This window comes from Enoplosus armatus, chromosome 14, assembly GCF_043641665.1.
Source record: "Enoplosus armatus isolate fEnoArm2 chromosome 14, fEnoArm2.hap1, whole genome shotgun sequence".
Taxonomy (NCBI): Eukaryota; Metazoa; Chordata; class Actinopteri; order Centrarchiformes; family Enoplosidae; genus Enoplosus; species Enoplosus armatus.
The window spans coordinates 21,661,326-21,678,159 of record NC_092193.1 but is presented as its reverse complement, the minus strand read 5'-3'; the positions used below and the strand labels follow the sequence as shown (position 1 = coordinate 21,678,159).

The following is a 16,834-nucleotide window of genomic DNA, read 5'->3' as shown; positions in this document are numbered from 1 at the left end:
ATGGGTGACGCTGCCATGAAAGAATTTGGGGCAGCAGCCCCGTACCTGAGGAAGTCAGACAGGGAGCGTCTGGAGGCCCAGACCCGTCCCTTCGACATGAAGAAGGAGTGCTTCGTTCCTGACAATGACGAGGAGTATGTGAAGGCTTCCATCACCAGCCGTGAGGGGGACAAAGTCACTGCTCAGACTGAGAGAGGAAAGGTCAGTGAGTTGGCAGGCACAGCTGCCCTGGATGCAACTGGCTTCCTAACTAAGGCGCAGTGGTAATGCAAGGGAGGATTCAGGTCCATTTGTCCTTTTAGTCATGCATAGCAGAGCAACAATAGGGGCCAGAGACCCTGATGCACAGAGAGATGATCCCGTACATTCGCACAAAAAAGCACTTCCAATCTTTGACAGTGGCTAAAATTCCACAAGATCAACAACAGTGTATTAACATCGACTATCTCCATTTTCAGACTGTCACGGTGAAGGAGTGTGATGTACACCCGCAGAACCCGCCGAAGTTTGATAAAATCGAAGACATGGCGATGTTCACCTTCCTCCACGAGCCCGCTGTGCTGTTTAACCTCAAAGAGCGTTATGCAGCATGGATGATCTATGTGAGTTGAAAGCTTTGGCTTCGGCACCCCTCGCGTACAGCACAGCAACACACTGCAGTCATATAGCGATGGCTAGGTTAAACAGTTGGCTTCCTCTTTCTCATAGACCTACTCTGGGCTCTTCTGTGTGACTATCAACCCCTACAAGTGGCTGCCAGTCTACAACCAAGAAGTGGTTGTCGCCTACAGAGGGAAGAAGAGGACTGAAGCTCCTCCTCACATCTTCTCCATCTCTGACAATGCCTACCAGTACATGCTGACTGGTAATTTACCTTCAGTCATCATATGTTCACAGAAAGGTGAAGTGGGGAAAAAAAACACCCCGCTGAGGAATCCTAAAATCCTTAAGTAATCCTTTCTTCTCTTTTACAGACAGAGAAAATCAGTCAATTCTCATCACGTAAGTTGTGTTTTCACGACTATATATTGCAATTGAGATTTTTAGTAGGTGGCATCCCGCAGCCTTCCATGAAATATTTTTTTTGTATATTTTTGCTGATATGCTCCAGTTAATCCCTGTGATATATGTTTTCATTTTAAGTGGTATGTTATCAGTGATAGTGACTGGACTAGAAGACCTGAATATGAACATGGCAAGAAGCTAAATAACTAAACAACACTCAGTATGTAAGCAAGCCATTTGATGCTGTCACTACCGTAATAGTGTGCCACTGTTTTATTAGCTGCAATAGGCCAATGCTAGAAGAATGGATAGGTTATTATAGTGATTATGGATAATAACAGTCATCATGGCAGCTACGGAAAAGACGTGCCGAAGAAAATTCCACGTATTCTGATGAAAAAGTGTAGCAGTATTTACTGATTGCAACCGTAACCTATCTGCATTTTTGTTGATTAATCAGACACCTGACTAGCCGTATGCGATGCACTGTGTGGTGCCCATTCGTCGAATTATCAAAACATTTCAATTTGTATCTTCAGTGGAGAATCTGGTGCTGGGAAAACTGTCAACACCAAGAGAGTCATCCAGTACTTTGCCAGCATTGCAGCTGGAGGCGGGAAGAAGGACACAGGCTCTGAGAAAAAGGTTATAATACCGAATTTACAGAAAATAGAACCTTTAACAGCACACTGCATCCTTATTTTTTAATGTTTACCTATTTGAATGAATGTTGCACTCCTGTATTCTTGTAGGGCACTCTGGAGGATCAAATCATTCAGGCTAATCCAGCTTTAGAGGCCTTTGGTAATGCCAAGACCATCAGGAATGACAACTCCTCCAGATTTGTAAGTTTCTATCTAGCGAAATAGCCCTTTGTGCCTATTCTATTTTTTTCTTTTCTATTTTGTTAATTTTTCAACTTTTTTTTGTCACAAATTTTAGGGCAAATTCATCCGAATTCACTTTGCAGCCAGTGGAAAGCTGGCCTCAGCTGATATCGAGACATGTAAGCAGTCTCTTCTCCATACTTTCATTTGGTTCACTCATATGTTCATGAGGACTACCGTCCCACCTACGTGATGCAAATGTCTTTACAGATCTGCTGGAAAAGTCCCGTGTCACCTTTCAGCTGAAGGCTGAGAGAGATTACCATATCTTCTATCAGATTCTGTCTCAGAAGAAACCTGAGCTGCTTGGTAAAAGAAAACGACTGATCTTTATACCAGTAACAACTTGCCGTTGTAATGTCGCTATATCCCTAGCATACAAAATCTAACCTTTCTGTTTTGCTTTTCAGAGATGTTGCTCATCACCAACAACCCCTATGACTACACCTTCATCTCCCAAGGAGAGACAACTGTAGCCTCCATCAATGATGCTGACGAGCTGATGGCCACTGATGTGAGTAGGGATGCACCATAATGTCTTTTCATGGAACAGCCACTCACATGAGACAAGTAAGGTTAAGGTTTACTGAAAAATATCTGTTTATTAATGAGGGTTGTTGAAATAGCCAGACAATCTACTGCTAAAGCTCAGGCTTATTACATTATTTTATTATTTTGTATCAAGCTGTTAGTGTAGGATTATGAAACTTGTAACCCAGTACGTGAGAAGAGAGTGAAAATGATCTGAATAGACTGGATTAGATGTCTGATGTCAACTATAGTTTGATGTGGGATCGTGGTGGCTCAGAGAGCACATACTATCCGATATGATCCAAAAGGCCAACGACAGATCAAATATAATAACCCTCTTCTCATTTAGGATGCCTTTGATGTGCTGGGCTTCACTCAAGAAGAGAAGAACGGCATTTACAAGCTGACAGGAGCCATCATGCACCATGGCAACATGAAGTTCAAGAACAAGCAACGAGAGGAGCAGGCAGAGGCTGATGGCACCGAAGGTGAGAGAAGCTCTCTGACGCCCCGGAAACATAGTAAACGGGATATAAACCCTGCCAGGCTTGAATGTGTTCACTGAGAGATTATGTTAATTGAAGGATTTTACATTTACATGTATTTTCTCAGATGCTGACAAAATATCTTATCTGATGGGCCTGAACTCTGCTGACCTCATCAAAGGTCTCTGTCACCCAAGAGTCAAAGTAGGAAATGAGTGGGTCACCAAGGGACAAAATGTCCAGCAGGTAAGAATGAGACTTAAGAGTTGAATTCATTAAAGTACAATAGATGAAGGAAGCAACACTTAGGACACACCAAGGGCTACTGTAACTTGGATTTTTTTTTTCCAGGTTTACTATGCTATTGGTGCACTGTCTAAGGCAGTGTATGAGAAGATGTTTCTGTGGATGGTGGTGAGGATCAACCATTCCCTGGACACAAAGCAGCCCCGCCAGTACTTCATTGGTGTACTGGACATTGCTGGATTTGAGATCTTTGATGTGAGCTTCTTCTATATGTGTTAATATAATCAATATTCTACAGGCAAATTTATTTCTTCAACTTCATTTTTTTTTTCAATCTAATGCAGGTAACAGATTTGAGTATGAACATGACTATACTTTTGTCACTTTACATTACAGTTCAACACCTTTGAGCAGCTGTGCATCAACTTCACCAATGAAAAACTGCAACAGTTTTTCAACCACCACATGTTTGTGCTGGAGCAGGAAGAGTACAAGAAAGAGGGCATTGAATGGACCTTCATTGATTTTGGTATGGACTTGCAGGCCTGTATTGACCTGATTGAAAAGGTGAGAACTGGACTGTTACAGTTCAGCCATCCATGATTATAAATCATATGATTTTTTTTTTTTTAAACAACTCTAACAACTATTTTTGACTCCTCAGCCCATGGGTATCATGTCCATCCTTGAAGAGGAGTGCATGTTCCCCAAAGCCTCTGATGCCACCTTTAAAGCCAAGCTCTATGACAACCATCTGGGGAAATCCGGCAACTTCCAGAAGCCCAGAGTTGTCAAAGGGAAACCAGAGGCCCATTTTGCCCTGATGCACTACGCTGGAACTGTTGATTATAATATCAACAATTGGCTGGTGAAGAACAAGGACCCTCTGAATGAGACTGTTGTTGGACTCTACCAGAAGTCAACTCTCAAGCTGTTATCGTTCCTCTTTTTAAATTATGCAGGAGCAGAATCAGGTAAGAATAAGCTGACTGTACTGCATTAACCTCCACTGGGAATGTCAATATTTTATCAAATGTGTAATAGGGAGAACTGCAAGATTGAACTATTTTATGCCTGTGTCTGTTAATGCAATCTCATTGGTAGACGGTGGAAAGGGCGGCAAAGGAGGAAGCAAGAAGAAGGGTTCATCCTTCCAAACTGTGTCAGCCTTGCATAGGGTTAGTAAAAACACACACATATGTGTGAATGGCTCCTTCGTATGGAAACCAATGAGTGAGACTTAATTTTACATTGATAACTGAGAGGTATACACAATGTCACAATAATCACCTTAACTGGGTGTTAAACACAGGATTTAATTACCTAAACAGGAGAACCTGAACAAGCTGATGACCAACTTGAGGTCTACTCACCCTCACTTTGTACGCTGCATCATCCCCAACGAGACCAAGAATCCTGGGGCCATGGAGAATCCTCTGGTGATGCACCAGCTGCGCTGTAACGGTGTGCTGGAAGGCATCAGGATCTGCAGAAAGGGCTTCCCCAACAGGATCCTCTATGGAGATTTCAAACAGAGGTATATCTCATATGTCAAATGTTTAGTCACATACATTTTAATTCCAAAAGAAACTTTATTATAAGTATAATTTTTATTTTTCAGATATCGCATCCTGAATCCGGCTGCCATCCCTGATGGTCAGTTCATTGACAGCAGGAAGGGAGCTGAGAAACTTCTTGGGTCTCTGGATATCGACCACAACCAGTACAAGTTTGGACACACTAAGGTAATTAATATCAGAAAAAGGTCCAAAGCACATCTGTGACAAATTTCTAACACATATACAAGGAAACATCAACAGTGAAATTGAGAAGAGTCATTAAGTCAGTCCGAGCAATATTTATCTTTAGTACATTAGCTAATATTTTCTTGGCCTGTAGCGGCAATTTCATCGAGCAAGAGGAGCTATGTATTATTTCTTATTTCAAATGTTATTCAGCTTGCTTTAAAGCTACAATGTCCTGTGAGAATGCGAGACCTTATGTGTAACACTTGGTGGATATTTACATGCTGTTACATGCTCCTAAAGGTGTTCTTCAAGGCTGGTCTTCTTGGGCAATTGGAGGAGATGAGGGATGACCGTTTGTCACTCATCATCACTGGAATCCAGGCTAGATCAAGAGGTCTGCTGGCAAGAGTGGAATTCCAGAAGATTGTTGAAAGGAGGTCAGAGGGATCAGAAATTGAAAAAGAACTAAAGCCAAATAAATGATTATGATTATTCATTGTCATTGTTTTGTGTTCAGTGCTAGTAATAACTTTGGTTGGTCTTTGACAGAGATGCACTATTGGTGATCCAGTGGAACATCCGTGCCTTCATGGGGGTCAAGAACTGGCCCTGGATGAAGCTCTATTTCAAGATCAAACCTCTATTGAGATCTGCTGAGGCGGAAAAGGAGATGGCCAACATGAAGGAAGAATTCCTGAAGCTGAAAGAGGCTTATGCAAAATCTGAAGCTCGTAGAAAGGAACTAGAGGAGAAAATGGTTTCTCTTCTCCAAGAGAAGAATGACCTGCAGCTCCATGTCCAGGCTGTAAGTCTAATAACAGCATTCTTAGTATTTTAATGTCAAAATGGTCATTTAATCATACAGTATATAGAAGTACAGTATATACCGTAATATAAATAAATGATATACACGTTAATCATGTATACTGCAACTTCTCAAATTTATCAAATTAATGACCATTTCAATTTAGGAGCAAGATAATCTTGCAGATGCTGAGGAAAGATGCGAGGGGCTGATCAAGCACAAAATTCAGATGGAAGCAAAAGCCAAAGAGCTATCTGAGAGACTGGAGGACGAGGAGGAGATGAATGCTGAACTTACAGCTAAGAAGAGGAAGTTGGAGGATGAGTGCTCTGAGCTGAAGAAGGACATCGATGACTTGGAGTTAACCCTGGCTAAAGTGGAGAAAGAGAAGCACGCCACCGAGAACAAGGTATGACAACGACCCAGCTACTTCCATCTTTCTCTTAATATTACGTGCGTGAACGAGGAGCACTTTTCTAACCAGTTTTTCAATACTCCTTACTCATTTCACAGGTGAAGAACCTGGTCGAAGAGATGGCTGCTCTGGATGAAATCATTGCAAAGTTGACCAAGGAAAAGAAAGCCTTACAGGAAGCTCATCAGCAAACACTGGATGATCTGCAGAGTGAAGAAGACAAAGTCAACAGCCTGACGAAGGCCAAGGCTAAGCTTGAGCAGCAAGTGGATGATGTAAGAATTCTTCTACATGGTGTCTGCACCTCAGTTCGATGTGTTTAGCATGCTCAGTATTCATATGCTCCTTGCAATATTGGGGGAAATAGTTTGACTTTCTGTAATGATGTAATGTAATGTTCAGCTTGAAGGTTCACTGGAACAAGAGAAGAAGATTCGGATGGATCTTGAGAGAGCTAAGAGGAAGCTGGAGGGAGACTTGAAATTAAACCAGGAGAGCCTAATGGACCTGGAGAACGACAAGCAACAACTTGAAGAGCATCTGAAAAAGTAAACACATTATTCTACTATATGTACAGTATGTCTGTATCTCATGCAGTACACAAAAGCTGAACAGATACAAGCAGAACAGTTGACCAGTTGTTCTAATTCTAATGACTGTTTTTCACCACAGGAAAGATTTTGAAGTCAGTCAGCTCAACAATAAAATAGAAGATGAGCAGGCCATAACCATTCAGCTTCAAAAGAAACTGAAGGAGCTCCAGGTAATGGACGATTAATGTGTAATGGTTCAAAATTGGTAAAACATTCAATAGTAAGGAGTGACTAAGTAATTATGCATTTACAGGCCCGCATTGAGGAGCTGGAGGAAGAGCTTGAGGCAGAGCGAGCTGCCCGAGCCAAGGTGGAGAAGCAGAGAGCAGACTTGGCCAGAGAGCTGGAGGAGATCAGTGAGAGGCTGGAGGAGGCCGGTGGAGCAACAGCTGCCCAGATCGAGATGAACAAGAAGAGGGAGGCTGAGTTCCAGAAACTCCGCAGAGACCTCGAAGAGGCAACTCTGCAGCATGAAGCCACTGCTGCCACACTCAGGAAGAAACAAGCTGACAGCGTGGCTGACCTGGGAGAGCAGATTGACAACCTGCAGAGAGTCAAGCAGAAACTGGAGAAGGAGAAGAGTGAGCTCAGACTGGAGCTGGATGATGTGGTCTCCAATATGGAACATATTGTGAAGACAAAGGTTGGCCAAACTGACAAAGAAATTCTTGCTAATAATAATGATAATAATAATAATAATAATAACTTAATTTATACAGCACGTTTCAAAACTGAGTTACAACGTGCTTTACAAACAGGTTAAATGGTTAAAACAGTAAAGGAAAGCAGGGTTATGCAGTGAATTTATATAGTAATAGGGAAATAAAGAACTGGTAAAAGCAAAAACTAGTCGAATAGAAATAGTGCAATAAGATAAAATAAAATGAATAGAATGTTCACTATAAGAGGGCTTTTACATGACGGTTTTGAGATAAAAGAAAGAAGACTAAAAGAAGACACTGAAGTTGCTAGCCTGAGATCCCCTGGTAGGGAATTCCATAAACGAGGGGCCCGGCCATCTTTTGTGACGAGGCAGGACTTAAGAACCGTCAGGAGGGTCCTAACTGAGGATCTAAGGTTACATACAGTCTCATAGAGGACAAGTTAGTTAGAAAGATAGTTGGGGCCCAAACCCTGCAGAGCTTTAAAAATCAGCAACAACCAGGCAACCAGTGGAGAGAGGCAAGGATAGATAAAGTGGTCTCACCTTTTGGAGTTGATTAAAAGCTTAGCAGCTGCATTTTGTTGGAGGTGAGAGATGGCTTTCTAACGAAGGGCACTGCAGTAACCTAGGTGTGATGAAACAAAAGCATGAATGACCAAAAATCATGCCTAGGTTATGGGCAGGGGGGCTTCACATTTGATGTTGGGCCACTAAGAGTTGACTGGATAGGAGGGATGATATACAAGGGGGCAAGCGTCAGGATTTCCAACTTGGAATCATTGAGTTTAAGTTTTGTGACATCCAGTGAGGTAGGAGTGGAACCATTCTAACACTCAGTCCCCAATGCTAACACATTCTTCTAGACGATTGATTAAAATTGAGTGGTCAACTGTATCAGAGGTCGAGCTGAGATTGAGGAGGATTCAAATTGGACAGCCTCGAAATCGACAGCTGTTATTGCTATTCATAAAAGAAAGGAATTGAGAGGGGAAAGCCATATCTCAAATCTTTGATAGAAATGGAAGTCGATCAAAAGATTGCTTCTGGTAGGGAAAGCCAGTGGAAAGGGAGCAATTAACCATGGACATGAAATTGGAGGTGACTGAATAAAATACCTTTTTAAGATGTTGACATTGCACATACATGTGGGTGTGTGGGGTATAATGGGTATATTTTCTATTTTAAATCTAGACAAATATAGAGAAGACATGCCGGACTGTGGAGGATCAGATGAATGAATACAAGACCAAATTTGAAGAGGCTCAACGCTGCATCAATGACTTCAATATGCAAAAAGCAAAACTTCAAACGGAAAATGGTATCATTTTTTTGCTTTATTACAAAATACTTGATGTATTTGATTGCTGACAATTTGCATGTATAAAAAAAAGCTTTCAAATTGTGAAATTCAACGAATGTTTCCGAAGAAACCAGAAAAAACTTATACTACTTATACTATACTAAATACTAGGTGAGCTCTCAAGGCAGCTGGAGGAGAAGGATTCGCTAGTGTCTCAACTGACGAGAGGAAAAATGTCCTACACTCAGCAGATTGAAGACCTAAAGCGACAACTGGAAGAAGAAACCAAGGTAAAATGAAGATTGAGTGCACAGTGACAGCACTGGACAGTCATTTCTAACTGATGTATATTACAGTGTTACTTATTCATATCATTTGTTTCAACAGGCAAAGAGTGCCCTGGCCCACGCAGTGCAGTCTGCTCGTCATGACTGCGACCTGCTCAGGGAGCAGTACGAGGAGGAGCAGGAGGCCAAGGCTGAACTGCAGCGCAGCATGTCCAAGGCCAACTCTGAGGTGGCTCAGTGGAGAACTAAGTACGAAACCGATGCCATCCAGAGGACTGAGGAACTGGAGGAAGCAAAGTAAGACAGTTTGAGATCCAAATTCATGATTTGATATGTAATTCCTACAGAAACGTTTTACTTCGTCTAGCAGATCAGCTTTTTGTTTGTGTTATGTTCCTACTAAAATGTAAGACGAACAAAAAGTTTGTCTGTTAGATGACCGAGCAGCCAGTCATATTAGTCGAATTTATTCTAATTTATCGAACAAGCACAACTGCAGGGACATTGAATGATTTAAATGATTGATTTTTAAAGGAAAAAGCTGGCTCAGCGTCTGCAGGAGGCCGAGGAGGCTGTTGAAGCAGTGAATGCTAAATGTTCCTCTCTGGAGAAGACCAAACACAGGCTGCAGAATGAGATTGAAGATCTCATGGTGGATGTGGAGAGGTCTAATGCTGCTGCTGCTGCTCTGGACAAGAAGCAAAGGAACTTTGACAAGGTGAAGTGTTGTGAAGTATTTGTGAACACCTGTGTAGCCTCTGAACCAGCAAAAATATCAGGAATCATTTTTTTGTTTGACCTTTTAACCTGCTATTTCCAGCAGTGCCTTGCTTTACATTTCCACACACTTCCATCTTAGAGCTGCCCAGTGTAACTACAGGATACTATAGTGCAACTTCACTGAAGCAGCTAGGTGTTAAGTTCATTGCTCAAAGGGCAGAACCTTAACAGGGGTCGTTAAAGTAGTGTACTGCATGTAACTTTGGCACCCCCCCAATGGTAGTATCAAAAAAGACACTGTAGCCCAACCCATCTGCAAAGCATGCGCTCGTCCAAAAATGTCCAACACCTATTGAGCAGGTTTGTTTAGGGTTAATGTGAACTTTATATGTTGAAGTGCTGTCAATATTGTGAAAAAATGTTTTGTACAAGGCGAACTCCCCAAGCCTGTAGTCCTTTCTCCAGTCATCTGGCACATGTACACTTACTGCTGGCCTTTCTATCCACTGTAGGTCCTGTCTGAGTGGAAGCAAAAGTATGAGGAGTCTCAGTGTGACCTGGAGAGCTCCCAGAAGGAGGCCAGGTCGTTGAGCACTGAGCTCTTCAAACTGAAGAACTCTTATGAGGAGTCTCTGGATCATCTGGAGACCATGAAGAGGGAGAACAAGAACTTACAGGGTAAGATCTACTGCCATGGTTGGTGTCCGAGTTTCTGCAGACAGACTTCATAATTTATATTGTAAAGTCATCTTAATTACACTGTTTTCACATTCCACAGAGGAGATTTCTGACCTCACTGAGCAACTTGGCGAGGGTGGAAAGAGCATCCACGAACTGGAGAAACTACGGAAACAACTGGAACAGGAGAAGAGTGAGATCCAGTCTGCTCTTGAGGAAGCCGAGGTACAGGCCCTCTTTGATGAATGAAACATTTTAGAATAAAGCTATCTTCTGTGATGTATAACTCTGTACCCTCCTGTCCACCAGGCCTCCCTGGAGCATGAAGAGGGTAAGATTTTAAGAGCCCAGCTAGAGTTCAATCAAATTAAAGCAGATATTGAACGGAAACTAGCTGAGAAGGACGAGGAGATGGAGCAGTGCAAGAGGAACCTGCAGAGGACGATTGACACCCTGCAGAGCTCTCTTGAAGCGGAGTGTCGCAGCAGGAATGAAGCCCTGCGTCTGAAGAAGAAAATGGAGGGAGACCTCAATGAGATGGAGATCCAGCTTAGCCAGGCCAACAGGCAGGCGGCTGAGGCCCAGAAACAACTTAAATCTGTTCACGCACATCTGAAGGTAAACTAGAAAAGGAAAGGCTCACTTTCTTAAATATTTCAAATTAAAACTGATTATAAACATTAATGTGGCCGATGTCACCCCATTAAGGATTGCCAAATTCAGCTGGATGAGTCTGTTCGGGCCAATGATGATCTTAAAGAGAACATTGCCATTGTTGAGAGGCGCAACAACCTGCTTCAGGCTGAACTGGAGGAGCTCCGGGTTGCTCTGGAGCAAACTGAGAGAGGCCGCAAACTTGCTGAGCAAGAACTGCTGGATGTTAGTGAGAGGGTGCAGCTACTGCACTCACAGGTGAGACCTAATCCTTTGTTGCAGCCACTACAGACGACTGACTGGTTCTCTTGGACAAGAACTCAAAAGCATTACTTTTTCTAAAGTGCAGTAACACACATTGTTTCCCACATTGTCAAATGTCACATCTCAAAAATATGTAGAACACCGGCCTGATAAACCAGAAGAAGAAACTTGAGGTCGATGCCTCCCAGCTTCAGACTGAAGTTGAGGAAGCGGTGCAGGAGTGCAGAAACGCTGAGGAAAAGGCCAAGAAGGCCATTACTGATGCCGCCATGATGGCAGAGGAGCTGAAGAAAGAGCAGGACACCAGCGCTCACCTGGAGCGCATGAAGAAGAACATGGAGCAAACCATCAAAGACCTGCAGCACCGCCTGGATGAAGCTGAACAGATCGCCATGAAGGGAGGCAAGAAGCAGGTGCAGAAGCTCGAGGCCAGGGTAAGAGAGCCAATATACGAATATCACACAGTTCCCCAAGTACATGGACCAACATTGATTTCATATTTATACTGCAGTATCACATTTGGAACAAGCCAACAGGCACGCAGCCCCAATACATTACTTCCTTATACATTTGTTTTGTGTAACAACATCCTACTTGGACATCCCATCAGAGTCTTGTTTCCGGACACCTGACAAATATACATTCATCACTTCCTGGCCTTTTAACTCTGGTTTGGTCTCCACCAAATTCTGAGGAAAATGGATGGTCTTTATTTGCTGGATGATTCAATTCCTTCACCATGTAGTCACTAACCTTGTCTATCCACAGTTTGATTATGAGCAGGTGGTGTACAGTGGGTTTATCGTAGCTTAAAAACCATAAAACCAAAACAGTGAGCTAAAGTCGGCTAAAAAGCTCTGTAGAGCAGCGGAGCTGACTGATAATTCCCCTGGAGTTTGCAAACTCCCATCTGTCAATAAATGTGGAAATATATTGATTAATACAGCTTTGAGCTTAGCTCCTTGTGGACCAGTGAATTTCCAATAAATGCTTTTGTGATGTTTTCAGGTGAGGGAGCTGGAGAATGAGGTAGAGTTGGAGCAGAAGAAGAGCAGTGAAGCAGTGAAGGGAATCCGCAAATATGAGAGACGCATCAAGGAGCTCACATACCAGGTGATTTCTTTGCTTTTACACATAACCTATACAAATAGCAACAACCTTGCTCACAAATGTCCCCTAATGCATGGATCAACAAGATATTGTGAGTATTCTCTATGTTCCATTATACCACACCTACAGTTGAGGCCAAAATTATTAGCCCCCTTTGTGAAATCAGACAAAGCCCTTGAGTTCTCCATGGAAATGACCATTAACAACAAGTGTTTATAGTTTATTTGTTTCCAATAATCACTAAGTTTGATTAGGATATTTTATTGATGCACTGAGCTGAAACAAGAAAAGGCAAAAATGACACAGCCACAATTTTTAGCCCCCTGGCCATTAATAGTCAATAGTGTACCCTTTCTGAGCCACAACTGACAACAACCTCTTAGAGTAGTTCTTTACAAGGTTGGCACATGTCTCTTGAGGGATTTTGGCCCATTCTTCCATTGCAAATTGTTCCAGCTGGTCCAAATTGCATGGTCTCCGAGCATGGACATTCACTTTGAGCACCCGCCACAGATTCTCAATAGGATTGAGATCTGGGCTCTGTGCGGGCCACTCCAGGACCTTGGTTTTTGGTGTCCTTTAAGAACTGTTGGACCAATTTTGACGTATGCTTTGGGTCATTGTCTTGTGGGAGGCCCAGCGATGACCTAAGCCTAGACTAAGAGCAGATTTCTTCATATTATCCCTCAAAATGTCAACATAATTTTTTTCATGATGCCATGCACCCGAAAAAGGCTCCCTGTGCCTGAGGCTGCAAAACAGCCCCACAGCATGATGCTCCCACCACCATGTTTAACTGTGGGAACTGTGTTCTTAGGGTTGAAGGCCTCTCCCTTTCTTCACCAAACATAAGCAACATCCATGTGCCCAAACAGTTCCAGTTTAGTCTTATCAGACCAAAGGACAGACTTCCAAAACTCATCTTTACCTTTCAAATGTTCACATGCAAACCTCAGTCTGGCTCTGATGTGCCGCTCTTTGAGTAAAGGGGTTCTTCTGGGACGATGGCCATGAAGCCCACCACGATGAAGAGCCCTCACAACTGTGTTCCTTGAAACATCAACTCCAGCAGAGGCTAGGTCAGCAACAATCATCTTGGCAGATGTCCGGGGCTTCTTGCTGACATCTCTGACTATTTTCCTCTCCAGAGTTCTTGAAATCTTGCGCTTACGACCACGCCCAAGTTTGTTTCTTGTACTTAGCAATGATGCAACATACAGCTGTTCTAGACACTGTAAAATGCTTGGAAATGGCAGTATAGCCTTCCCCCTCATTATGAGCCTCAACTATCTTCTTTCTGAGCTCAAGACTGATTTCCTTTGTCTTTGGCGTGGTGAGTAAGAGTAGTCCCTCTCAGTAATGTGTTCAAGTGCCCTGTTCCGTGGAGTCCCTTAAGTACAGGATAAAGCTCAATGCTGATTGAATGCTCAGGTGTTGTTACGAAGCCAATTGACTGCACATGTGTTGTTTGATAGCTGATAGGTTGATTAGGTGTGTTTCGAAAGCAAAAATTCACATGGGGGCTAATATTTTTGACCACCCCATTTTGACTATATTTGATATAAAGCAAGCCTAAAATTTGATTTCACATTCCAAAATGTACCAAAAGCTACTAAATAGCACTGTTGAATGTTTGATTATATCAAGTTTTATCAATGATGCAAACATTGGGCAGAATTTTAGGAAAATGTTCCATAATTCCTGGGGGGCTAATAATTTTGGCCTCAACTGTACTTCTCCATATTGTCAGAATTAAGATGTTAATTTAAGAGACTACTCCTCATTAAACGTGTTAGTCTCTTTCCTATTCCCTTGATTGATACAGACTGAGGAAGACCGCAAGAATACTGTGCGTCTGCAGGATCTGGTTGACAAACTGCAGCTGAAAGTCAAAGCCTACAAGAGAGCTGCTGAGGAGGCTGTAAGTGTGGGCTGGAAAAGTTGTCTTTCATCTGTGCTGTGTGCTCTTTCAAATGTACTTCTCTTTGCAAAATGTCAATCGAGGCTTAAAAGTACATTTTAAGCTGTCATAGTTCATAGCACATGTTTTTATTATACAGTTTATTACATTTTGTAGATGCTTAAATAATGCTAAAACACTAGCTGCTTTAGCCCGGAAACATCTCAGCCTCCACTGTGATTTGTTTTAGACCTAGTACGTAGACTACAAACCAATGTTGACTTTTCAAAAGCACACAAAGAGACCGCCATTATAGCCGCGTTGAGCCAATTCTCCTAGGTTCATTGTGGCCTGTGCTGTGGTTGAATCCTGCAGGAGGAGCAGGCCAATACTCATCTGAGCAAGTTCCGTAAACTGCAGCACGAGCTGGACGAGGCTGAGGAGCGGGCCGACATCGCTGAGTCTCAGGTCAACAAGCTACGTGCCAAGAGCCGCGACGTGGGCTCAAAGGTATGACGCCACTCTGGATTTCACACTTCATACGTCAGTGGCTCCCCGACCTTTTTTAGCTCGTGACCCCTCAAAACGATGCAATGTCTGCTTGAGGTCCCTCTTCACAGGTTGCATTTGTGTACTGGTTGTCACTAGTTGAACCAAAAAGTGACTTTTCTTTCCCCCTTTGTTTCACTGAGTAAAATGATCTAGTAGTACACAAAGCAAAGATTACAGGAAAGTCTGAAAATTTGAATATAATTTGGTGCAGCTGCTGTCCCATCTTCTTAATCATCTAGTGACCCCTCAGATTTCTCTTGAACCACTGTCATACACTGTCCTACTATTACTTTTTTCAAACTATCATCATCCTCACCTCATCATTTCAACATAATCCATCTCAAGATGTGTTTTATTTATAATAAAAATCAGTAATTACAGAACTGTTCATCATTTTGAATGTGAGTAAATAAACCAGACCAGTCTTTGTAGGGATACATTTTATTTGGATTTTTTTATTTATTTATTTTTTTGATGGATTTGGAAAGTTGTATCAGTGCAATTTAATAGGTTAGTAGTAATGCAATGTTTGTGACATGCGAGGCACCATGACAATTTAACTGCTAACTATAAATACAAAAAGGCTTAAATTGTTATTTGTAGAAATATTCTAGGCATTTTATTAGTCAGCTGACACGAGGGCAGAGCGAGATGGGGACCGACATGCCACAAAGGCCTCCTTCCCAACCAGACTCATGGTTAGAGCCTTAACCTCTAGTTCACCAGGGCGTCCCCACATGAAAGTTTTCAGAGTGATTTCTTGGGATTTGAGAGACATCAATAAACATTGTCAACCAATCAAATTTATGTAAACTAAATCATATACATCTATTCCATTTTCTTCCACTCATCCGGGGCTGGGTGGTGGCGAATATTATACAGTTCCAAATAAAGACGGCAAACAACGCCTTGATTGATCTTGTTCGAGCACTCAATATATGTTCCTGCTTGTGGACAGTTCCTACCGTGTTATTGGCACTTATGTAGTGAGTTGTGGCTGCGTTGGTATACTTACCCACGTCTTTGTTAACCGTTAACCTTCTATTTTAAAAGATAGATGTTTTAAATGTCCACAGAACTAAGTTTTCAGTGTCAAAAACAAACAAACAAAAAAGAAACGAATGGCTTGGGACTTAATTGAAGATAAGCTTGGCTCTTTAGCTTTTATATGATTTTGAACATCATCAACATCTTAGCTTTCCTCCAAATACATTCAGTGCTACATTGTTTAGATTCAACCAGTCCTGCAAAATCATGATAAAATGGTGTGTGTCCAAGCCAACATACTACAGTAAAGGAATGCTGACAGTAAAACAAACCTTATTCATGTAAAATGACTGTCACAATCAATAACTGACACAAGTTAGTGATTTGCTACGTATGAATTATTTGCCGCTCAATTCGGGAACAAAATCTAATTGTGGTGTACTACCTTGTGTGACACTTGTTGAGTCCTCTGTCACTAATCTGTTTCTCTCTCTTATCATTCTTCATCACAGAAAGGGCTAGATGAAGAGTGAAACTCACAGACGGCCACCTAAGACCTTTGGGATCTCCCGTGCTGTAGTCCCCTTTGTCTTCAAAGTAACTCTGTAGAATAAAGCAAAGTGCATTCAAATTAATGTGCAGTGAGTCCTCATTTACTTCAATCAGGTAGAATTCTCGACATTAACCTGAAGGGGCAGAGGGGACACCTGTCATTTAATGTATGAGTCAATATGTTAAATTATAAAATAAACATCTCAGAAGGGTTTAGCATGAGAAAGCACATATGAAGTGGAAAAAAAACACACGCACACACAATCTATGGGGGGGTTAAAAGGGTCTCGGAGGGCAAGACACGCATACATACACTGGTGTGACTATTTACTAAAAGTCCCACATGTGTGTATGTATGGGGGGGGGGGGGGGGGGGCACACATACATTTGCATTAGGACAAAACCTTACCATATTAACAGACTAGTATGTGCAGCCAGTACCTTACATAAA

The 16,834-nt window shown here is 42.2% G+C and overlaps 1 protein-coding gene across 1 annotated transcript; it reads left to right on the top strand.

Annotated features, from left to right (window-relative positions):
* Positions 1–16,462, top strand: LOC139296259 (myosin-7). Its single transcript, XM_070918626.1, has 37 exons — positions 1–201; positions 459–602; positions 709–865; positions 975–1,002; positions 1,545–1,650; positions 1,758–1,850; positions 1,948–2,011; positions 2,103–2,201; positions 2,303–2,406; positions 2,773–2,911; positions 3,036–3,154; positions 3,260–3,409; positions 3,551–3,721; positions 3,819–4,145; positions 4,294–4,332; positions 4,486–4,691; positions 4,776–4,899; positions 5,203–5,339; positions 5,452–5,707; positions 5,874–6,116; positions 6,221–6,397; positions 6,525–6,670; positions 6,795–6,885; positions 6,969–7,358; positions 8,571–8,697; positions 8,851–8,969; positions 9,067–9,263; positions 9,501–9,684; positions 10,199–10,364; positions 10,465–10,589; positions 10,674–10,982; positions 11,073–11,276; positions 11,420–11,716; positions 12,291–12,395; positions 14,218–14,313; positions 14,668–14,802; positions 16,344–16,462. The coding sequence occupies exons 1-37, from the start codon at positions 1–3 to the stop codon at positions 16,362–16,364; spliced, it is 5,796 nt and encodes a 1,931-aa protein (XP_070774727.1). The 3' UTR covers positions 16,365–16,462.
* The last annotated feature ends 372 nt before the right edge of the window (positions 16,463–16,834 follow it).